This window comes from Rhynchophorus ferrugineus, unplaced genomic scaffold (genome assembly GCF_030347505.1).
Source record: "Rhynchophorus ferrugineus isolate W39M unplaced genomic scaffold, kcgeb_rfMv2 rfM6, whole genome shotgun sequence".
Taxonomy (NCBI): Eukaryota; Metazoa; Arthropoda; class Insecta; order Coleoptera; family Curculionidae; genus Rhynchophorus; species Rhynchophorus ferrugineus.
Genome location: NW_027472585.1, coordinates 6,129,414 through 6,155,966, shown reverse-complemented (window position 1 = coordinate 6,155,966; position 26,553 = coordinate 6,129,414). Strand labels below are relative to the sequence as shown.

The window sequence follows — 26,553 nt, the reverse complement described above, 5'->3', positions numbered from 1 at the left end:
GACTGAAGGAAACTTTCAGGATATGTGATAATGCTGTGTGTGCACATAAATAATTGAATATAACTCTAGAAAATAGTACTGTAGGGCGTGAAAGATATGTGTGCACAGATATGATTGTAATTGTTCTAAATTAAACATGTGCAATAGGTTAGAATGTATGTGTGGAGATTGAATACAACTGGTTTTGTAGATATGGTAAGTGCATTAGACGGAATTCTGTGATTAAGTTTATGAAGAATGGTGTACACAGATAGTAGCAGAAGAAATAAAATATACAGTGATGCCAAGATGACTTAACAAGTAAACACACCTTCGAACGAAGAACTAAACGTAAAAAGGTAAATATGCTCTAGAAGGAACTCGGTTCTGAGATATATAATTGTTAATTAGGTAGATGATTAGGCCTCCAGGGGATACCACTGCATAAAAAAACGCGCCTAGAAACTCTGCCTCATGGGTGGTGTGGAAAAGGTTTAAATGTAAATAAAACAAATCTAACCTACAAACTATTATAGCCGTGTCTTAATTGTAGTTTTAAGTCCTTCGATAATATATCTATTAGATTTGCTATAATGCTAAAATAAATTATATTTCATAATATTTTTGTTCAATAATTTTATTTAGATTAGAATTTTTTTGTATGTCAAAGCCAAACTGAACTAAAAGTCAGAGTTAATTCGGCAACATTGCAATATTTCGACATTACAAATAACCATGATGTATTACTAAAAAAACTTTGAATAGACTATATATTTCCTCTCCTACATTCAGTTTCGTTCGTCGACGGTAGATTCTTTTCGAGTTGATCCACACAGTCGATCAAGTGAAAATAATTAAAAAATCTGCAATATTTAGATTTTGTATTACCTTAATAATTCTTTAGGAATAATAATTAAATTGCTATATTATTCTTAGTGGTTTAATATACATCAGTTTTAAAATATGGAAGAACAAAGGTAAGAGCGGAATCTAAGCCAACTTTATAACATATCATTTTCAACGACATCGAATAGGTATCAACATATGCCAAAATTTAATGATAAGAATAGTAGCAAAAATTGTAGTACCTGGTAATAATTATAACATTTATTTTAAACGATATGATATATTTTAGTGGTGACTTAATTTATATTTAATAGATGAGATGTAACTGGAATTTGTTGAGAGTAATAGATGGAATAAATATGAAGATGGATAGATACAGGAAACTATACCGAACAAGTGGGTAGTGATCCTATGAAATAATTAAATTTTCTAACCAAGGTATAAATCAATATCAAATAAAACAAAATATAAAACTATCAACGACAACCTAATTATCTAATGACAAACAAGGAAAAGGGAACGCATTTTTATGTAAGAGTATAGGTAAATAAATTATTGTTTTGTAAAAATAATGATGTATTGACTTGAGATTTCTTTCAGCTTAAAAGTACGATCATCCATTTGTTTTAGGCTAGTAAATGTACAATATGTTAAATGCAAGGTAGGTAGTTAATACGTTAATGGGTGTTGTGAATCAAGAATAGTAGCGATCATAGTTGATCATATTCGGAGATTGTTAGGAGAATTTCACTGCTTTCATATATGGTGGTGGCTTTTTCGTTTGGTTTTAACTATATTGGCTGGATTTGATCTAAACGATGTTCATGTATATGGTTCTTGAAGTTCATCTTAATTGCTCAAATGTGTAAATTAATTTAAATATTGTTTTTTATTAAATTAGTTGTTCATATAGTAATTGTCTTTTTATTATTTCATTTTATTCAATTTTTTTTAATAAAATGTTATTTCGAACATTTTGCAATGCGACAACATATTTCCCTCATATATTAAATCAAATATTTATCAAACTTGTATATATTTATTTATAAGGAATAATTTATATATAAAAAAGAAGTAAGTAAATGAAGTTGTATATACGCATGCGTACACCAAACCTAAATTATTCTCTGTTTGAAAAATAAACGGAGGTCAATAGGCGCATGTATTAAGTAATGTACCCTATCCTATTTAAGCTAAAGCATAGAGTACATATTTATACACTGTAAAATGTCATGTGGCTTAGTCCGCTGCAATGCTCTGATTTAATGCGTATTCAAAGTTTACATAATACAAAGAGGTAGAAAGATTAAAATAAAAGAAGCCTTATAATGAAAGTATCAGGATGTGTATAATATATAGTTCTAAAACGAGTTAATTTAGTTTCAATTGTATCTTTTAACAAGTATTTTAATTATTAACACTCAATCACTCAATCATTGTTTACAAATAAAATACTATTAGCGGACTATGCGGACGTCCTAACCGTATATTGGTTTTTCGTTTGGATGGAATTCGACTATACTAGAACAAATACTATGCGATAATCATAAATACACAATGCCATGACAGTGGATAACATAAATATTACAGTTCGTTGTTATATAGTTTTATTCGAAAAATTAAAATGTCTTGAGATCCTATCGGAGCGTCTGGGGGTATCGGCATGAAAACCCCCAAAATATCAATGCATCAATATTTTCGGCACACCTACTTCCAATGACTTACATTGCGATATAGTGATCGGCATGTTGAAAGCAAGTCTGATCGCAAAACTGGAAACGCTTAAATTCGAAAGAAAGGAAGTTAAGTAGGTAAAGTATTCTTGCAATCAATATATCATCACCTTTAAACTTTCGTATGGTGATTATGGTTGCTTCAATTACGTTGTTCATCAGCTTTTTACAGCGAGTCTTGCTCCATTGCATAGTTTCGGTTGTTCCAGGTTACATAGCTTGATTATCACCTTATACAAGTCAACTTGAATGAACTTGACCATGAATTTGACTGTCTTCTCAATTTTTTTTCTAAAACTCTATTTCTCAATCAAGCATGGTTTTTGTAATGTCTATCATTAAGCAGAAACATGATAAATAGTTAAAATAACGCAGTAGATTGACAATAAATTGATGAACACGAAATAACAACTGTCTTCTATCCCAGTCATTCACTCATTTTTATATGAAGATTTTTTACGGATTTTTTTCACATATCCTTGCAATATTTTAAATATTTGCTATCATTCAAACAAAAGAAACTTAACCAAAGAGGTGCAGTATTTCTGTGACGTGCTTACATACATTAGGAAATTGATTTTTAATTATGCAGATAGATATGAATATAGAAAACAAAGTTTAGCACTAATTTACTACATTTTCCATTATCTCTACTATAATTTAAATTTAATATCGGACATAATATAAAACAACATGACTTTGGAGTTTCCAACAAAGGCTATCATTTAAGATTTCTAATTTAAGAGTTTCTATATATTTATTTTAAGGGTTTTTATTCACGTGGACAGGACGTATTTCAGGACATGGAAACAAAAATTTGGTATATAAATAAATAATACATATTTATTCAAGTTTTGATAAAAGAACTGCTAACACAACACGCAGATAGCGTTATCTGACTGAACCCCAACAGAATAAACAGGATCATAGTAAACGTGGCTTGTTTTAATACGTGGATTGGCAGACTCTCGCATATTTCAATTAACGATATGGCTTCACCTCCGATGACCTCCATATGCATTGAAAACAACAATTCAGTTTAATACTATTAAATTTTTTACGATCTCGTAAGTTTCGATGTCAATTTTAAAATGTATCATTCACTTACCAGCCCATCGACAATGATATAATACCAAACTTCAAATGGAAACAGAAGTCTTGTGCATATGTATTGTTAACACAATTCTATAATTCTTCTAACAAATTCAGATTAATATCGAAATCCAAACTATGATAGATAGAACAAAATAAGCTACCAAAAAAAGATATATATCAGAACATGAAACAAATTATTTCCTGGAAAAGAGACCAGGAAAACTAGATCGGAAATGCCTGCCAATGATGACGAATCAAAATACTATAATTTTTTTAGTTTATTACATTGTTACTAGTCGTTACTGACTAACCCACAATTTGTTATTACATTAACTTAAACTAGGTATATATCTAGGAGGACCCATCGGCCCTATCTTAGTATCTGGTGTAATAATGTTTCTGTAGTAACATTGCTGTTTTTTTTATTAAATACACCTCACTACACTACACAAGATCAATGGGATTAATTCTTTTGAGTCTGTGTTCTCTTTTGGTGTTATCCCAGAGTTGTATTACTTCGAGATATATTAAATAACATAAACTAAAACACTTAAGAAAGAAAATTTTCCAATTCTTGATTTTGATTTTGAAAAATGTAAAATGGCATTTCTCCTACCTAAATTGAAGAATCTTCGTCTTCTAAACGCCTTAGTTGCCCATTCTTGAATTTCGAAACACTCTCAGTGTTTTAACATATTCATTCATTAAATATTTCTTATAACTAGCTACATAATAATAGGCAATATTTTATTGCAAAACTACATATTCGGGATCTCAATAAATATCGATAAACAGCATCAAACAACTAGTAACGCAACACTGCCAAAATGAATTTCCTCGAGTAATTACCAATGCTTATCGGTACATAAACAACGACTCTACTGTACGATAACCTCGAAATAAAATGAATCTACGAAGTTATCCAAGATTTCGTCTTAAAAATCACAGCAACATGGAACCAATACACCTACTGGACAGCGCACAATTCAATTATTTAATAACCTTTTTTTCACGAACACTAATTTCGCGAAATGACGATTTAACATGGCCAGCCAGATCTCCGGATCTAACAGCACCAGACTTTTTCTTACGGGGTTTTTTAAAATCAAAAGTTAACGTGAATAAGCCCCAAACGATTCAACATCTTAAAGACAATATTCGTCACGAAATTGAAGAAATTCAGCCTCAGGTGTTGCAGGATGAATTTTCCAATCATAATGAAAAAAGTCAAATAAACTTTTTATAAAAACCAAAGTTACTTATCTTTTCCTTGGACAAAGTTATAGGCAATCAAAATGGTAGCGGGACTTTTGCCCCATATTGTATTAGACAACTAACTTTTAGTATCACGTAACTTTAAGAATGTTTCTCTGACTAATCATGTTAAAACCAAAAACAAAACCATGAAATACAGCCGAGCGTATTGGATATTGTTTGCGGAACAATATCAAAAAATATCGTGAATGTTTACACCGACAAAGTATGTTAAAACAGCTAGTTCATGCCGAACGCCGAGTCCTAAATTTCCTCCGTTGTGTTTCTTTCGTTTTGTGGCCGTTGGTTAAAGACGAGCTCCGGGAAAACCACAGTAAAACGTCAAAATTTGTCGTCTGGCGTTATATTTTAAAGCATGAAATATTCAACGGGTACGGCAGTCCGATGAAAGCATCTCGGAAGAGTCGAAGCAATTTGAATTATTTACAAGAAACGCGACATGGCCAGAGACCTTCTACGCTCCTGAAAAATGATGGAGGCTACTTTGGAGCCGCACTACGACTTGCAAACATAATTTTCATACTATATATTAGGCACTTGCCTGTATTTCGATAATTTTTTTACATTGAACAGTTTTTTATTTAGAAAAATATAGTCCTACCAATAAAACAGCCAATCTGCAACATCTGATGGTGAATTCCTTCAATTTCCTGACGAATATTGTCTTTAAGATGTTGAATTGTTTGCGGCAACCGGAATATGTAACCAAATCAGTCTATAATTCTATTTGTGTTGGTACTGGAACTCTACCTCATACATTACACTGCGTGGAAAAGTGTTTAATGTAAATATAATACAACAACTCTAAACTATAAATCATTGCGAGTGTTTAATTAACTGTATGTAGTAGTAGTGCGAGTCTTTCGGCAAAGTATATATATATATATATATATATATATATATATATATATATATATCAAGCAGCTAATGTATATAGCCATGGAAGCTAAATCAGAAAAAATCAGGAAGAGGTACGTACTGCAGTGTGACAGGACGCATTTTCGTGATGATGAAGATTCCTCTGCCCAGATTTTCAGTCTTTTGTGATGAATAGTTCCAAAAAAAATGACCCAAAGCACTAAAATAACATTCCTTGTTGATAATATGGTTATAATGAAATGCGCCCTACGGCGGATATATCGTTTTAAAAACGATAAAAAAATGTTTCTTTTTAGTTGTGGAATATTGTCTTTAAGATGTTGAATCGTTTGGGGCTTATTCACATAAACTTTTGATCTTAAAGAACACCATAAGAAAAGTATGATGCTGTTAAATCCGGAGATCTGGCTGGCCATCCTTCATCGCCACTTCGCAAAATTAGTCTTCGTGAAAAAATATCATTCAATAATTGAATAATCATGCCTTGGTACCGTTCAGCAGTAACAGTAACTGGAACACCTTGGTCATTTTGAAAACAATAGGGATTAATGATGTTTCCAGCAAGAATACCATCCCATAATGTTGTTTTTAGTGGATGGGATGAGGTTTCATGAATTAATTGAGGATTCTCTATTCCCCGATTCTGTGAACCCGACTGTTCTGTTTATTCACGTCGCCACTGAGAAGAAAATGGGGTTTATCGGTCATTATCCATTTAGACCAAACATCCTCAGTTTCACCAGACAGCCTTAGGATTGCATTAATGTACTCAACTCGTTGATCAGGATCTCTCAGTAGAGATTTTTGGAGTAACTGAATTTTACATGGGAACATTTTCAAATCAGTTTCCAAAATTCGCCGTAAAATGTGTAACTGGCAGCCACGTCTCCGAATTGATGTTTCTGCAGACTCTGTAACACTATCGCGCACCACAGTCACATTTTCAGCGTTATGAGACGTCCGTTGTCTTCCAGAATGAGGCCTGTCTGCAGCCCGGACTGTCGAAAATTCGCATGTAAACGATAAATTGTGGTTTTGTGAGGCACTGAGCGATTAGGATATTTTTGACACCATTTCAACTGAGCGGCAATAATGGAACGATTATTTTCAATAAATATTGTCATTATTTCTGCTCGTTCTTGTGGCGTGTATTCATCCATAATAAACTTTGGACGTCTACACAATATAACGGTTAAAGCAAAACTAAGCTAAACGTCATATAAACAAGATGGCGTGCGATCAAAATGGTAGCGGGACTTTTACCGCACCTGTTAGAGTATGCAACAGCAAACCATCACATTCAATGGCTTCTTCAATAAAAATGATTCAAATGAAAAGGCGATATGAAAAAAACTGAGATTTTATTTTACACGATATCACATTTGACAAAATATAATTTATAACATTTCGAAAAATAACATTTCTATCAGTAAGGCGGCAGACTAATCGAGCGATTTATTATTATTATTCATCTATTTCGTCCAAAAGAACACAAATGCGGGCTAGGCAGATTCCAAAACCCATTTATCACCATCTCGATCCCATCCGATTAGTTCTTTATTATCGAACCATAGATCGATCTCCCTTTCTGCTGAGGTCACCGAATCGGATCCGTGAATTAAATTCTTTTGAGTTTGTACGGCCATATCCCCACGGATGGTACCCGGAGGACTCTGAGATGGATTAGTACTACCGATGAGAGTACGGGCAATTTTCACGGCATCGGGGCCTTGCCACACCTGAAGAAAGAAAGAAAGAATGGACGGGAAATTGGTCGACAGCAAAGCGCAAAATTACTACATGCCACTAACTACGGACGTATACTTGGTACTAACCATGGGAACGACCGGTCCGGATTGAATGTACTTAACGAGGGGCTCAAAGAAAGATTTTCCTTGATGTTCCGCGTAGTGTTGGTGCAAGAGACACTCTGATGGACGAAGAAATTTCAAAGCTTCCAGTTTCAAGCCTTTTTCCTCGAATCGAGCGATTATTTTGCCGACCAAACCTCTTTGAACACCGTCAGGTTTGATCATTATAAACGTACGTTCCATACCTTCAGATAAGGACCTTAATAAATATAAAAAAATAATTAAAATTGTTAGATAGTTATATGTTATTACATTTGCTCCTACAGGGGTACAAATATTTGCCGATTTGTTGACATAATTAAATCATAATATTTAAAAAAGCACCACTGGTATTTTTGTTAATTTGTCAAATACTTTTAGAAACTTATACTGATGCTGTTATATACCAATCTTCGATTTTGATTTCTACGATTAAAAAGTGGTGATTTTGGGGTCAATAACAAAGAACGATGTGCAGGACAAAAATGCTAAGCGGAAATGCTATTCGAAACGTTTGAGCGTCACAGTTTTATTGCTTTCCAGGCAAAAAAGAAAGATTATGTTATGACAAACCCAAACGTAAATCTTGCAGTATACATTAAAAATCATCGTGGTCCGGAGATTCGGCTACTTTCGGAACTAATTGCTTTATAGATGTATTTTATTTGAGAAGAATAATATATTTAACGAGGCTTTCTAACACTAACTTTTATATTTTGTTTTGAAACAAAAATAATAGAGTAGATACGTTTTTTAGTATTTAGGACAATTTATAGTCTTGTCCTTAGGTTTGGCAACACTGCATGGTATTGCAAGTATTTGGTAGTATTTTCTATAAAACTATCGATATGATTATTATCTTACGAATGAATTTTAGGTAGTGTACGATAGGTCAAGAAGGGTTACAGGCAAAAAAATTGATTTGACTCTGTATATATAAGTTTTTTTTTGTTAAGAACATTATAAGACTCAATATTGAAGCAAATTCAAGTAGCCTATATGAATCCCAGAATAATATTCGACAACTGATTTTTGACAAGGTAATGGGGAACTATATATTTAAGTAATTTCAATTAACCGTCCAGTTTATAGGCTTTGCAGAAGTGCAGAAAAATATTGCAACCCTTAATCCTGAAAGAATCCTGTTTAATCCTGTTAGAAAATGATTGTATTTGCTACAGCTGTATGATTTGCTGATAAGAAAAAGTAATCTGCCAAAATATCAAAGAAGAGAAAAGCAGACCCTTAATTAGAGTGGTGTTTTTTTTTAGACGGTAAGCTCTTTTTCCATGAAATATATTAAACTTGCCTTTATTTGGAAATTCTCTATTGCAACTTTTATTGTATTGTAATTAATTAGTAATTAGTGTGAAAAGTTTAAAGGACTGTGTCTACAAGAAAGTTGTTAATTTTGGTTGTATCTTATGAATTTTATTTATATGTAATACATTTGTGGTATTGTATATTCAAATATGTGGTAATTTAGTAAATAGTTGATAGCATAGTTAAGGTTCATTGTTTTATATCCTCTAATTTAAAATTTAAAATTGATATTAAATTTTAAAATGTATAAATGAATAGAATATAAACTTTTAGTATTATGCTGCATTTTTCTTTTTACCTCCACTAAATGTTTCGCAAATTAATGTCATGGTATATATATAGCTTAATATAAAACTTATGAACATTACTCTTTATTTTAATCACTAATACAGAGTATATTTTACGCTTCAACGACTAACACTAAGCCGATATCAGAAATTTGGTTATAGATAAAACACAATCCTACTCATGATGTCACAAGCAACACTGAGAACATTCAAATATAACACTGGGGACGCGCGCGCAAACGCAATATAGTCAACCACGATGATTTTTGATGTATCCTAAACTTTGCTATGTAGAGGAGTGAGTTATGCAAGGTGTAGTACACTGGTATTAAAACTTGTAAAAAGAAGATGAAATTGTGCATTCCAAAGTTAATTGAACAAAGTGAATATATATATATATATATATATATATATATATATATATATATATATATACGCTACTGCGGAATATTTAACTAGATTGTTTCAAAAAATCGTATAAATTACGGCAACAATAACTGTTAAAATAACGGATTGCCCAATAATAATTCGAAATACATATATTGTTTCACACATTGGTCCGCTTACCTAAATAAATAATGAGTCACGTGTCGTTAGAATAGCTTTTCGCACACACCAAACCATTGTTAACGTTATTATTGCTATATCTCTATGCGTATGGCATCGAATCCGTTCTTGGACAAGTTATTTTAGCTATTCTGTCAAATATAACTACCATAAAATACAATCTAGAAGATTTGAAGATGAAGAATGTGAGAGCACGGGGATAGGATGAGGAAGAAAATAATTTCGTCTCAATATTGGTTTCATGTTAGTCATAAAGAATTATTATGTACAGCAGGTTATTGAGTAGGTTTTGTATTTTATCTTGATACAATTCAAAATAGATTCATCAGGTTTAGCTCCAGAGAACTCAAAAACACGCCTGGAGGACATGGGTTGAGAGGGTTGAGAGGTTGAACCAACTGTTTTAAAGGGTGAAAAAAAAATGTTGGCATATTTACATAATATTCAAGAGCGGTTATTGTTAAGATGTTTTATGATCCTAGTTGTTATAGGTAACATATATTTGAAAATAAGACGAATATTTGACATAAATTATTCAGATTTTTCATTTTTCAAGAAGAATATGCCAGTTATGTGCAAGGTTTTTATCAAGCTTGAAATTATTAAAAATAATTGAATGGTTTATTATAAAGTTTAAAAATTATATTTAATACTTAAAAAAAAAACCGAAAAAATCGGCTGAAACAAATATCGATATATCGATGTCGGTCAAAGAACATCGGCCAAAAATATCGATATTTTCTCGTCATTCCTAATTCACAGTGACTATATATGAAGTTTTGTACCACCAAATATACAGTACCGTTGAAAAATTAGACACCCGTCAAGGGTAATGTGAATTTATTAAGGAAAAATAAATTATCCACTGAAATTAAATAGAACTATAACCATGACAAGACTGAGATAATTGATGGAAAGAAGTTTTATTAACTTTTCAGTGGTCCTGTTTAGGGTGTCAGCGCTAAAACACCGTTAACGATTTACCGTTGTTTAAATTTTGAGCAGTATGGGTACATCGAATACGGCATCATTTCGAAAGCGAATAAAAACGAGGTGTACGTCATTACACCGACGGACCTTTCGACAAATTTCGATTTGGCAATGGTAATTATTTATATTTTATTTCCACCGTGCGTATAAATATATGAAATTGACACCGGACTAAATTCGACTTTATGGATAACGTACAATACAATTTACCTGTTTTACAAGTTATGCCATTAATTTTCTACCGAACCTCACTGAATAATAAACAGAATTTTATTTTGTCACTGCGTCTGTTACGACTACGTTGATTCATATGACATAATACTGCAAAAAATTAGTTTTACGGACAAACAGTGGCAATTTGCTAATTGGTTCTTGTAAAAAAATACGATTAAGAACTATCTAAATTCAAATTACATTTAATTTTTAGTCTATTGTCTAATTTTTTCTTTAAAAATATGAAATTTTTTCTATTTCATCTTCATGACTTAAATAGATCTATAAATAATTCAAGACTGATATTTAATATGAGTTATTTTAGGAAAAAAATCGACAAATAAATGCATTTGTTAATATTCCGAGAAATATTTGAAGGCTATAGCATTGTTGCTAATTTTTTGTCAATATAATTCGTTATATTTTTACAAAATATGTATAAAGGATTTTAATACATCATCCGCGACAAAACGTTAGCACACTAAACAGTGTTCATTACAACTCTTAATAAAAATAAATGTTTAGCATTTAGATACTACGAGTCAGGATGCTTAGTCATGATATTCATGTAAACATTACAAGGGGATTGATAGACATTATTTTGATAATGTTCGGATTTCAAAAAAAGGATTGAGTGTGGACCAAGACCAGAGATCAATTATCCGTGGAAACATCTTTATCAGTTCGCATCATCTTTGGAATCTAAAAACTACCAAACAACTTAACTAAATAAAATTTATATAATAAACTTGTAAAACATTTATTTTATAGTAATAATACATGATGATTTAACACGTAATGAACTTTTACATGCTGCATAATAAGTATGTATAGTATCACAAACAACTTTCTCTTACGCGAAACAATGGAAACTTTATATTGTTGAAAACTAACTAACAAATGAAGAAAATTAATTCCCTAAAAGCAACAAAAATTTTTAATAATAATTTATGATAATTTTAATGATAATTTTTTTCAACTTTTGGACGAAATGTAGGAAAAAATAAAGGCAAAGAATAGAAAAAAGTCTAGAAATCAGAAGACAAAAAACTAGAAGACAGTTATGTCAAGAGGAATTTGATTCAGTCAGATGCCATAATAAGGACAGAAGCCCTTGACTCTGTAGATCAAAATGTATGTTCTGCCAGGAACTTTTTTCAGAAAACACTTTAAGTGAAACGCTTGAGGTGTAGGATTTGGACACATAATGACTGTGTAGGACCAGAATTTGACACTTGGATAAGTGATTTTTGCAAGTAAAATAATTAATTTCTTACATTAACAAAGTTATTTGATTTCTTACTACATAAGCATTATATGAATGTTATTTTTATTTGATATTGTATTTGTGGAACTGTTCCACAAATGGCATCTACTTGGCAATGTTGTTTAATGCTCAATTTTGATAATATAGATTATCAAGAAAAATATAAAAATGTTACTGTGTTATCTAAAAATAGACTGATTAATATTACGTTAAAAAATGTTAATTTTTAAATAGTCTTTTTTTACTTTTGACCCAAAAAGAAAACGGTAGTCCATATTTAGTTACTTCCCTCTAATAAAAGAGATTCGTTAAAATTTCACACAGTCCTTTTTTTATATAATAATAATAATATATGGAAGAACAAACGTAACGTAAACAATTTATTCTACACTGATTCAGAACAATTGTTATTTGGCGTTAGAATGAAGCATATAATCCGTTTTCATGATAAAATTGAAACGCCTTCGACTACCCCTCGCCTACCGGCAACGTTTTACGACCCTAACAACTTGTTGAGACAAAAAAATCTACATAATAACATTCCCGCATTTCCCTAATAACGTATTTTGTATGTATTTGCACAAGATTATATCCGACAATCCTTAAAAAGAACCTATAACACGTCCGACCCCCAAAAATCCCATAAAAACTACGAAAATCCTTATAAAAATTTTAGAGCGTCCCCCATCCTCGGCCCCGGTCCCGCGCGCCTAATATTTCACACGGTTTACGATGTCTCCTTCGCGACTCTCAACTCCCAAAAATGTTGCAAACTTCCTTTAAAACTTTCATTTAGGACTGGCTCTAAGTTAAACCGGGTCGCAAATTAAATTTGGGCCTTAGAGAGGCTCCCCCTCTTACCCCAACCCGGTGCGCCTGTTTTTTTTCGTATGTGTTTGTGCGTGTATGTGTACGCGGGGGAGGGGATGATGTTCGTTTAATATTTTTAGCGAGCCAAACGTACAAGCCCGTTGTTATTGGAATGGTGTTTGTTTATTTTCGTATTTCCTGATTAAATTGATTTCTATTGTTCAATTAACCAATATCCATCATCGATATAACAGGTGGGGCAAAAGTCTAGCATTTTGATAGCGCACCATCTGGGTTATGTGACATTTAGCTCAGTTTCGCTTTAACCATTTTGTTGTGTAGACGTCCAATTTTTATTATAGATAAATATACGCCAAAAGAACGATCAGAAATAGTGACAATATTTATTGAAAATAATCGTTCCTTTATTGCCACTCAGCGGAAATTATGTCAAACATATCCTAATCGTCCAGTGCCTCACAAAATCACAATTTATCGTTTCCATGACAACGGACGTCTCGTAACGCTGAAAATGTGAATCTCGTGCGCGGTAGTGTTGCAGAGTCTGCGGAAACATCAATTCGGCCATGTTATACTCTATGTATACTAAGTATACTTTTTATACTATATATCCATAGAGTATACATCTGTTAATACATAGTTATACATTTCTGCACGGAGTTTAAGACGAATTTTGAACTGATTTGAAAATGTTCCTGTACAGAATTGAATTAGTCCAAAAACTGCTACCGAGAGATCATGATCAACGAAGTGAGTACAGTAATGTAATCCTAAGGCTGTCTGGTGAAATTGAAGATTTTTCGTCTAAATTGATAATGAGCGATGAAGCCCATTTTCCGCTCAGTGGCCACGTCAATAAAGAGAACAGTCAATTTTGGGGAACACAGAATCGTCAATTAATTCATGAAACATCATTGCATCCACTAAAAACAACTGTATGGTGTGGTATTCATGCTGGAAACATCATTGATCCCTATTTTTTTGAAAATGACCAAGGTGTTTCTGTTATTGTTACTGCTGAAAGGTACTAAGACATGATTCGAAATTTTCTTGTGACTAGAGGGCATGTAGTTTCAGCAAGATGGGGCCACAGCACACAGAGCTCGTTCAACAATTCAATTATTGAATGACGTTTTTCTAGGCAGACTAATTTCGCGAAGTGGCGATTTAGCATGGTCAGCCAGATCTCCGGATTTAACAGCACTACACTATTTCTTATAGGGTTTTGTAAAATCATAAGTTTATGTGAATAAACCCCAAACGATTCAACATCTTAAATACAATATACGTCACGAAATTGAAGAAATTCAGCCTCAAGCAAACTGAACTTTTGCACCGAACGACTTCCGGTCTTCTGTTACATCAGTTATTATGATTATTTTAGATAAAAAAATATGAGAAAACATTGTCTTTGAAATTTGAGGGTTTCCCTTGATTTCCCCCATTCCAACATCAGATCCTGACTTGGTTCCAATGGGACCACGTCGGAAGTGCACTCCTTCGATAATAAAATAATTTTGAAAGTCAGTTCATGATTGACGGGTAAATCGGCGAACATACATTAAAAAAATCTACGGTCGAACATATAACCTCTTCCTTTTTTGAAGTCGATTAAAAAGAATGGTTGATTTTTGCCTTGATCATAAGACACCTACACCGCCTATTGCAAAAATTAAGACAAATAAAAACACAAAATCCAAAAATAATCATAACCACAGCAAAACCCAAAATAAGCAGTCGAAAAAAACAGGCCCAACGCTTAATAAATCGTTCCGTGACGACCAAAAAAAACATTTTTAATTAAAATCATCAATTTTTATAAACGTTACGGTTCTTGCATCGCTAAAAGGCCCTTAATTACCGGAATATGATGACAAATTGGCTCGGAGATGCTACGAGAACTGGCTTTTATACGTCTTATTCGGATTGCCGTCGAAATCGACCCATAAATAATGAATGAAGCAACATTTTTGCCAAGCGGAAAATATAAATACTTTGCGTCGGCATCATCATCTCCGAGAATTATTCGTCGAATAACGCCCCGGTTCTTTGGCACCGTATTTCGAAGACGCCTTAATCTTCTCTCCAATTCTAACGAAGAATATTAATTTAGTTTTATTTTATGGGCGCGTATAATGAACGCTAAACATCGTTTTTATAAGACTTATTCATTTTATCGCGACTATACAATTGGGTTTTGTGTTTAACACCGGAAATTCTATACAAAGAACGTAGACAAACATAAATATATATAATAAACAAAGATTTATGGAATTACAGGTTAATTGTCAAGTCCCCGGCCTGACACATAGATGGCGCTACTAGAATTAAATGCATATGTTTTTTTATTATCCCTAAACCACAAAACATGCGTGTATAAATTTGACAGCTGTGGGATCATTAGTTTGAGAATTATAGCATTTTGTGTGAAGCAGCTTTTGTTATGTGAAAAAATGGATAAAAAGTAATTTCGCGTGTTGATAAAATATTGCTTTTTAAAGGGAAAAAATACAGCTGAAGCAGAAACTCGGCATTTTCCCGACATTGTCCCAGGAAAATCAATCATCAAGGATTGGTATGCTAAGTTTAGAAGTGGTGAAATGAGCACCGAAGACGGTGAACGCAGTGGACGCCAAAAGAGGTTGTTACCGACGAAAACATTAACCGTAAATTGAAATTGGACAGTCGGCTAGTTATGGCGTCTATATTTTGAGATACGCATGAAAAAAGTGCTGCTTCATCAAGACAATGCACTGTGTCACAAGTCAGTGAAAACGATGGCAAAAATCCATCCATCCACCGTATTCTCCAGATCTGACTATTTCCTGTTCTCAGATCTCAAAAGAATGCTCGCTGGGAAGAAATTTTCGTCGAATGAAGAGGTATTTTGAACCAAAGGACAAATCGTACAACAAAAATTGTATCGGAAAGTTGGAGGGTCGCTATAATCAGTGTATTACCCTTGAAGGGAATTATGTTGAATAAAAAAACTAATTTTGCCAAAAAATGTGTTTTACTATGGTAGGCCGGAGACTTTTCAATTAACCTGTTAATATATTTATAAATTGAATGTCAACAACGAAATGTCAACGTTCAGGATGACAGGAACGAATTATAAGTATCCTTTCACCAAGACTACTATTCTCCGCATCATACTGATCAAGTATACTGATTAACAAAATTAATAAAACAAATAAATGAAGAAAGGCGCAATACAACAATTTTCACTTAAATTATTCTGGATGTATTTACCGGTGAAAATTTGAAAAATAAAAATAGAATAGGACATATTTAAAGAAAGTAAGTTCTTAATTATTTAGTAATTTATTCTCAATTAAGTAATATTTATCGATGCAAAAAATTATATTATCATAGAAGGCTTTTAACCAGATTATTTAGGTATATATTAGAAGAGGGTCGGTCTAGATTAAATTAAGGGCTGATTATTGGGAAACTCTCGTTTCTGGTTTCTCTTGAGCTTCTGTCTCCAAGGTGTATAAGCGTTCATATATTTTAAATTATTTTCTTTACTTAAACTGTTTATAATACGTTAATATTAATTAACAATTAATTAACAAACCTAAACTTGTTTACTAATATATAATAATAATAATTATAATAATAATGTAGTTACATTCCTGTTGCTGTTAATGCTATTGTCAGATTTTGACGTCATATGAATTCCACAAGGTCCGACAAGACAAGCTTATCGCATTAGATATTTGAAGAAGCCTTTCAATAGATCAATAATAGAACAGATACTACCTATCAATTATTTAACCATAAAATAAATATTCAGGTTATTAAGACTTTATATGGACGATTTAAAAAATGTGAAATGTTTAGGTTTCATTGCACGAAAGAATAAGTAAGAAGAAATATCTATGTCTTTCAAAAGAAATAAATAACAAAAAAAAACAATACACAAGCAATCTTTATAATTATAAAACTGTAGCCTTTGATATTTAACATTAAATTTAAACTGGAGCTAAGTAAGAATATAATTGTTATTCCTACTGGTCGAGTACTTAATATACCGTATAGTGGCCTTGACAGTAATATCACACATTAGTTCTTAGAATTCGAAAAATGTATTTATAACAATAAAAACCGTATAGATTATATTGTTACCGACGAAAACATTAAAAAATCCGCAAAATGATTTTGAATGACCATAAATTGAAATTGAATGAAATAGCAGAACCTCTAAATATATCAACTGAAAGTGTACATCATATCATTCACGAATACTTGCGTATGAGAAAGCGCTATGCAAAGTGGGTGCCGCACGAGCTCTCTTTTGACCAAAAACAACGACGAGTTGATGATTTGCTGCAGTGTTTGAAGATTATCATTACGCTTGATGAAACCAGAGTTTTTGCGTCGATATGTGACAATGGATGAAACATGGCTCCATCATATCACTCCGAAATCCAATCGACAGTCATCCCAGTGCACTGCACACGATGAACCAGCTCTAAAGCGTGGGAAAACAATTTTAAATATAGCAATTCAAAAAAAATTTAAATACAATAAAAATATTTGATGGTCATTATTTCATTCATCTTCAAATCCAAAGATCACCAAAATATAGGAATAATTTTACATGATACGAAATTATACTTATAATTATAGTTTTCCCAAAACTAGTAAGAAATGGAATAGTAGGAATGCATCCATGACACGGCTAAAAAAACCATTCATAAGCACACATTTTAGGAAAGTCAAAAAAAATTTTTTTTTACCGATATATTGATATATCGATACTTTTGTTAGCCGATATTTTTCGATTTTTCTCAACCACCATAAAGTACTTTTTAATTATTTTTAATAAGTCTTTAAAATTAGTAGTTTGCATTGTTTAGTACATTAATACTTTTCATTAGCACGTTGGAACTTAATAATACAACTTATTTAATTATTGTATTAAAAATTTCGATATTTTTTGCTCGGATATATCAATATTTTAATTTTTTGGCTGGCCAGTCGGTAGACTTAATGCCGAGGACCGTGATCCGAAACCCACGTTAAAGAGTAGGTCCAGTCCAGATAAACCCTCATTGGTAAAAAGGATACTTTAAAATATATTAAAAAGAATTATCTCTGTTTAAAATAAAATGGGAAGGAATTCCTACTTATATATAAACATCCACGTCTTATGTAATGAGTAGTAAAAAACATTAATTTATTACATTCCATTTACAATTATTGGTATATTAAAAGAAATAGTATAGTAATCACTATTTTTATTCGGCAACTTTTTTATTATCGACTGGTTCAACTCTTTTGCGACTATCGACCGTTTCGATTGTTTTCAATGGATAGTTCTCAACGCTAAACTATAATATATGTAAACTCATAAATGTTAATGCACGGAGATGATTTCCCTAGACGTATCAGCGCATAAAAATATAAAAAACCATAACTGAATGTAACGGTTATATAAATCCAATCCAAATAATCATCATGCAAACATCTAGCATCATCCGCCCATAAAACCCTTATCGTATTGTACGCAAACGGGCGACAAACAGACCTCTAGCCTCGCCCTCCAAGTTCGAAACTTCAAAATACAACCCCAGGAAACAAATGCACCCCGAGCGGGTCGACACACGACCCCCCACCCCTTACCCTCAAACTCCCACGAAAACGGATCCAACTGAGCGATAAATTCTTTCCGCGGTCCGCGAACCTTCTCTCCATTAAACTTCCGACACCATCTCCAAGGACCCCGAAACAATTTAACTTTTTTGCGCCAAGTTGCAACTTGATTTTTTTGCTGGTGTTGTTGGTGGCGGTGTTGACTGTCGCTCAACGCGCCTGACCAAACGCTTTTTTCCGTTATACGATTGAAATTTAAAAAGTTTCTTGTTAAACTAGTTTCTTAAAACGTTAGCTCGTAAACGTAAAGTTAAAATGACAGAATAATGTCACATGTTATGGAGGGAGGAATTTTATAAGGTAGTTGCACCAGTAACAAACAATTTTGTCGGACATTTAGGTCATTTTATTTTTGAAATTGTCACTAAATTAATGGAATATCATCTATCTTTGTTACAGTAAACTGAAGAATATTTCAATTCAAATTTATTAATTATAAAAGGCACAAGACTAGTTCGTAACACAAATATGAATTTTCATACATAAATATGCAATTTTGGTTGCGATGTTAAAGTAAATTGTACCAGAACTAAATTAAGTACCGTACCAATTCGAAATTACTAAATAAAATGAAAATTGTTAACTAAAATAACATATATTTTTTTATTTATAATAATTGAATTAACTTAAGTTTTATCCTTACGAGAGATAGACAAAATATTATAAACACCATGCTATAACAGGTCAATTGAAAAGTCGCCGGCCTACTATAGCAAAATAAATTTTCTTTGGCAAAATTAGTTTCAAAATTCTTTTGAGATCTGAGAACAGGAAATAGTCGCTGGGGGCCAGATATGGAGAATACGGTGAATGAAGAAGCAATTCGAAGCCCAATTCATGGATTTTTACCATCATTTTCACTGACTTGTAACACGGTGCATTGTCTTGGTGAAGCAGTACTTTCTTTTTCTTCAAATGCGGCCGTTTTTTGGCGTTTCGGTCCAATAAGGCTATGTAATACTCGCTGTTCATGGTTTTTTCTTTCTCAAGGTAGTCAATGAAAATTATTCGATGCACATACCAAAATACAGGCGCCATAACCTTGCCAGCCGACCGTTACGTTTTCCCACGCTTTGGACTTCGAAGTGAAATGATGGAGCCATGTCATTGTCACATATCGACGCAAAAACTCGGATTTATTACAATTGATCATCTCCAAACACTGCTCCGAGTCATCAACTCGTCGTTGTTTTTGGTCAAATGTCAGCTCGCGCGGCACCTACTTTGTATAGAGCTTTCTTATACCCAAATATTCGTGAATGATATGATGTACACGTTCAGTTGATATCTTTCAGTTAAAATCATTTTGTGGATTTTTTTAATGTTTTCGTCGGTAACAACCTCTTTTGGGCGTCCACTGCGTTCACCGTCTTCGGTGCTCATTTTACCACATCTAAACTTAGCATACTAATCGTTGATGGTTTATTTTCCTGGGGCAGTATCCGGGAACTCGGCATCAAGCCAAGATTTTGCTTCAAATATATATTTTCCCTTCAAAAAACAATATTTTGTTATCACGCGAAATTCCTTTTTATCAATTTTTTTCACAATAACAAAAGTTGCTTCATTGAAAATGCTATAATTCACAAACTAATAATCCAACAGCTGTCAAATTTATACACGCATCTTTCGAGGGTTAGGGCTAACTAAAAAACATATGGATTTAATTCTAACAGCGTCATCTATGTGTAAGACAGGGGACTTTTAAATTGACCTGTTATATTATCTTATTATTTATCGGCAACACTGCCTCCGTGTAAATATTGTCGCGCATATGTATTGCTTACTTTACATACCAAGTCTTGTAGGTTATATTTCAGTGTATTATACGCTTTGTTTCGCGACGGTTAGAAAGAACCATTTTCTCTCAGCTATGAACTTCTTTCGACTATTTAGTAATTTAATGTCGTCTATTTCATTCGACTAGCTCCAGTAGTGACTAATTCATTCCAATGTATAATTTTTTCCTATTGTAACTCGCTTTAGTTATTAATTTTTATTTTGTTTTATTGTATAAATATTGCTACATTTATTATATTATATTATTAAATGTACAGAAAAATTATTTAAATACCAAAAAAATAGTTGAGGGTCATTAGTCCATTCCTCTTCAAATCCGAAGAACACCAAAAAAAGAGGTGGCTTAATACCTTATTAATAAATAAACATTGTGTATATGTTATATAAAGTATTATTGTAAAGGTATTCATATTATTTTTTCCACCCCCTGTATAATGTAAAAATAAAATAACATACATCAACGGAAAAGTCTTACTATTTTTTAATCGAGCTAATATGAATATGGACGAACCAAAACTAAATGTGCACAAACTCAATATGTCCTATATAAAGCGATTTGTTTAAATATACTGCCTGCCTGATCAAACTTTTAGCATTTCTTTTTGTATTATTGCAGACTAGACACCCCGAAAAGAAGACGAATATAAATTACTCCAAGGTAGAAAAAGTCTCAGCTGAAGACTTGATAAACGAGACTGGTATTGAAAAATTGAAAAGCTCGAAACCTATAAAGGCTTTAAAAACATCTCAGATACCGTCATCTTTTCAGATTATAATTCAAATCGAAATCACGAGAAATTTGGCTAAATTATCGTTAAAATCAACTTTTGATTGTGACGTGTGATGTCATAACGCTTATTTTCTACTGTTTATACTATATCAAATAATATAGAATACAAAATATTACTATACATAAATAATACATATATATTATGAATTTGCCTTAATTTATACAGAATTTCTTTTGAACTTAATATTATAAATAATTTTCGCTCTTTTTCGTAATTGTGAGGTGTTACGCAAAATTTTAAAATATAAAATGAGGATTTTACAAGAACAAATAATGAAAAATTCTTTAAAATTGCTCAAAAAATAAAGTTATCCTAATATTTAAAAAAATTGTAATGTAAATAATGTAAAATTTGTTGCAAACCTGAGAACTATGCAAAATCCAAACAAATATTAGCAAATTAATACTTGTCACTTCTTCATCACTTCTTGGGTAGTTTTAACAAAAAAAAAAAACAAAAATTACTGTACATGTTCATAAGAAGTACTGCAGGAAAATCTAGCTGTAAAAGATTTATTCACTCATAAGAGCTCGAAAAAATTCTCGTATCAATTGGCATATATAAATGTTCAAGAAATACAATTGCGGTGAATCTCATATCTATCTCTTCCAAAATTAGGCAAGTCCGACAAAAGTGATTCGTACGCCAGGCACTTCAAAGCAAATAATCGCTTGTTTCTTTGAAATAACTGAACATACGGAAACAGTGACATTAGAGCAACATAGAACTATGAATTCTGAACACAACCATCTGTTTACCAGAAGCGATTCATGAAATACGAAAAAAGAAGCGGCAACGAACATTTTATTCATCATGACAATACAAGATCTCATCCATCGGCTAAAACAAGCACCTATTTTCTGGCCAAAACCTCGAATTGATGGGTCATCCTCCGTATAGCCCTGATTTGGCACCAAAACGTAAACAGAGGAGAAAAATTATATTTTAATCCTAAAGAGCTTATTATGGCTGGTCTCCTGGGCCCAATGACGCTGTACCATATTCTTGGTGAAACACGAAATGAATGGGATAAGGATTTAGGATACATTTCTTAACAAATATCTCCGGATTGGGCGCACTATCCTGCACAGAAAATTATAGAAAAGAATAAGCTATATTGCATTCCATTTCTAATGGTGGTACATTCTTTTCGAGTCGATGGCTGCTGTAGATCAAGTCAAAACGAACAAAAATATCTAGAATATTCAGATTTTGTCTTACCTTAAAATTTATATAGTAATAATTAAATTATAGTGGTATTCTTGGTGGTTCAACGTACAATGGTTTTAAAATATGGAAGAACAAGGGTAAGTGCAGAATGTAAGGTTGAATTTACTATTTAATTTATAAAGTCCAAACAGCACCAAACAACATATGCCAAAATTGAGTCATTAATGAGGCAATTTATTTGAAACGTAATATATATTAGTAATGATTTGAAGTTTATTTTATAGGTAAGATGTAGCTGGAATTTGCTGAGAGTGAAAGTCAAAGAATGCGAAATTCAGAGAATCAAAGAAGAAGAAATTAGACAGCATTTTGCTAAGATGTAAGAACAGTGTACAGTGATACCATGAAATAATTACATTTGCTAACAAAACTTGACCTGGATCAAATAAACAAAATATAAAATTATCAACTGCACCCTAATGATCTAATGACAAGAAAAAGACAATGCATTATTATATAAGAGTATCGGTAAATATATTATTGTTTTGCAAAAATAATATATGACTGAGATTTCTTTCAGCTAAAAAGTACGATCATTCATTCGTTTTAGGCGAGTGAATGAACAATATATTAAACAAAAGCTCGAGGTAGTCTATTCATTAATGGGGTTTGTGAATCAAGAATGATTTTTAAGAGATTTTTAAGAGAATTTCACTGCTTTCATATATAGTGGTGGATTTTTCGTTTGGTTTTAACTATATTGGCTGGGTTTGATCTAAACGATTTTGGTCTTTTTTATGGTAATGTTTATTTGTATGGCTCTTGGAGTTCTTGTTAATTGTTCAAATATATAAATTAATTTAAATATGGTGTTTTTATAAAAATAGAAAGGCATATAGAAATTATTTTTATTATTTCATTTTATTGAATAATTTTTTAAATAAAACGTGTTATTTCAAAAATATGTCAATGTTTATTTCCCTTCTTATATATAGTTTCAATATTAAATCAATTATTTATCAAATTTGTGTATATTTATTTATAAAAAATAGTTTATATATAAAAAAGCAGTAAGCAAACTTTAATTATTCTCTGTTTCAAAAGTAAATGGGGCCCAGTAAGCGCATGCGCCAAATCCGAAGATATTTTGTTATATTTGTTTGATATATTTGTTTAATCTGAATGAATGAATTGCATCCTCAAAAATTTGTGATGAGAAGGGCACTCTAACTAAAGTATTCTTGTAACCATTCAGATGGAGGGTAAGTATAATAGACAGTGAGTGAGTGACCAGAAGATATTGAATTTATGCTCCAGAAAATCGCGAGAATCGGTAATGATAAGCCATTCTTTGAAAGATTGTAATGTGGGACAAAGCTCTGGGAGCTATGTTCAGGGAGCTTGAAATGGTATACCTGGTTGGAATATAATATATAATATAATGGTATATCCACCACAAATGCTCTAGTATGGGCACAAAAGTACCCATAACTGAGACTGAATGAAATAAGATCTTATAGAATTGACATAAAGATGTGTTTATAAGGGAGATAGTGAAGGGCCAAGGGAGAAAATTGTGGTAGTGGATAGGGAGGAGATGAGTGATATTTGTTATCATGTTGTAAGAAAAACAACATAAATTAGTAATATTATAAAAATTGCATTATTACTATTATTAGAAAATATAATAAAATGATATATTATATTTCAGGAGAAAATTTTGGAAAGTTATTTACATTTAAGCTACATTTTAGAAAGTACTGTAAGGGCAGAATGTACGCTCTTTTTTACTTTAAAACATACATAAACTTGCCATTTAAATAAATTACGTGTCTGTACACAAAACACGACTTTTTTTCAGGCAGTCGCACATGAAGCTTCACCTCGTTTAACCCAGATTTCTCCTGCTAAATTTGCAGCATAGCGGAACCGTAAGAAAAATAGTTTTCAACTTTGCAACTCTCACTTTCCTACCCATCCACGTGATGATAATTAATACGTCCTCATCGTTTAATTATAGCATAATAAAATAATTATAACGGATTATCTTCAATAATACATTATTATTTCCACGTAATATAAAACCAATTTTAAGTATAAATATTTTCGGGTTAAATGTGATAATGTTCAACACTTTTATCATTACGAATCTTATTTGAAAAAACCAAATAAGAATTAAATATTTATTAGGTTAAATGTGATAATGTTTAAGACACGTCTCATTATGAATATTATCACTTGAATAGCTCAGGAATATTTCAGAAAGTAATTTTAATAAATCTGTTATTTCATCGTATCAACAAACATTTTTTTAACAGTAATTTCTTTATATTTTTCTTCCGATATGCAGAAATCTTGTCATATTTTTGAAAAACAGTTCTTAATTATCTTGTTGTTTTTCAGCGTAAAATTCTTTATAGTACCTGTAATTTTCATCATCTTAGGATTATGGAAAGGAAATGAGTGCAGAAGTTTTTATATAATGGAAAATGGAAAATTATAAAAAATCGCACATTTTCACTACTCATATGGAAAAAGTATTAATTTTGTAATCTCTAGGTTAAAGATAAAACTCTCAAAAGATATGAATTCTTAGATGAAAGGAACGAAAATCTACCGTAAACTGATTTGGGTTTTTTATTACAGATGCGATAGAAACATGTATATTTCGTAGATTTTTTTAAAATATGTTTTTCTATTTAGAGTTTTTTTTATTAATATATTTCTATTTGGACGTAATCTCAATCAATAATGAAGTGACGAATAATAAAACCAATTAAGGATTAAATATTTTTTAGGCTAAATGTGATAATATTTAAGACACGTCTCACTCTGAGTCTTATCACTTTGAATAGTTCCGGCAAACTTGTGAAAGTTATTTCAATAAATCTGATATTTTATAGCATCAACCAATATTTTTTTAAAATATTTTGTTTATATGTTACATAATAATAATGTTGCTAAAAGGATGAATTTAACCTTGTCGGTTAGTACTAAACAATATTAAACCGCTAGCTTCACCGATGAGTTTTTGAAGTAGGTCAGAGTATCAAACACTTTTGTGCGATATCAGCGTTTGGGATTTGGGTTTATCATCATAATTATAGATATTGTATCGATGATTTAAATAATAGGACTTACCTTGAATCGAATTTGGTACCGTCGGCCAAAGTACCGGTGTAGTGCATCGTCAGCAGGTCACCATTTTTCGATTTAACGTCGCATACTTCGGGTTTACTGACAACGTCCACCTGCAGTTTCTCTTCGGCACGTGCGACCATAAAAAACGCCAGGGCAACAGCGAAAAATCCCAGAGATTTCGTGTATCGGGTCATGTTTTCTCTAACTGCCTGATCTCTAGACGAAACCTAACTATCGCAAACCGCGAGCGCAACTGAAACAAATATCCGAAGTTTTGAACCTGCCACGCTGTTTCCCATGACGTAGCCGATTTGTTGTCCCCCTCCGACCGCGATAGAACGCCGCGCGTACGACAGAGAAGAGACAAGCGACGAAAGCCACAGGTCTGGTCCTGATTGGTCGGTCGCGTGATGTCGTTGCGGTTCTACCTGTTATGTGTTGTGTCGCGAATCGCCGAAAGAAAGCAGAACTTGCGTTTGTCATCTGGATAATTGTTTAGGATGGTTTAGGTTTTTTTTCCTGCCTCTCTGTTGCTCTGTGCTCGGTCTCGTTTATTGTCCTGAAATATGGATACGGACTGGGGTTCTTGTCGACTGAATTGAACAGAGAAAAAAAGATCTGCCAGTTAATTGAAGAGTAAACGAAAGGTTTACTGATACAGTCTGCGAACAAAAAGGTTTTCTTCGTAATTATCCAGTTAACAGATGCTGTTTAAAATAGGACACTGATATTGCGTTTAGTAAGTTATTTCATTATTGTTTGTTTTATTACGTGGGTCGTTCGATAAGTATATAAACAACAAAAGAAAGACGAAAAATTTGCCGATTTATTTCTTAACGTAGTGTCTTTTTAGTC

The 26,553-nt window shown here is 32.2% G+C and overlaps 1 protein-coding gene across 3 annotated transcripts in view; it reads right to left on the bottom strand.

Annotated features, from left to right (window-relative positions):
- Positions 1-25,975, bottom strand: part of Fkbp14 (peptidyl-prolyl cis-trans isomerase Fkb14) — a 77,743-nt gene extending 51,768 nt beyond the window's left edge. Inside the window, exons 1-3 of one of the 3 annotated variants that reach the window (XM_076407811.1) lie at positions 25,699-25,975; positions 7,643-7,877; positions 7,152-7,546 (exon numbers count right to left, since the gene is read on the bottom strand). In XM_076407811.1, the coding sequence (XP_076263926.1) occupies positions 7,310-7,546; positions 7,643-7,877; positions 25,699-25,892 (666 nt within the window). In that variant the 5' untranslated portion in view covers positions 25,893-25,975 and the 3' untranslated portion in view covers positions 7,152-7,309. Of the gene's footprint in view, positions 1-7,151; positions 7,547-7,642; positions 7,878-25,698 lie in introns of those variants that run through there. The other 2 variants (XM_076407810.1, XM_076407812.1) reach the window with 2 other exon arrangements.
- Positions 25,976-26,553: the final 578 nt, after the last annotated feature.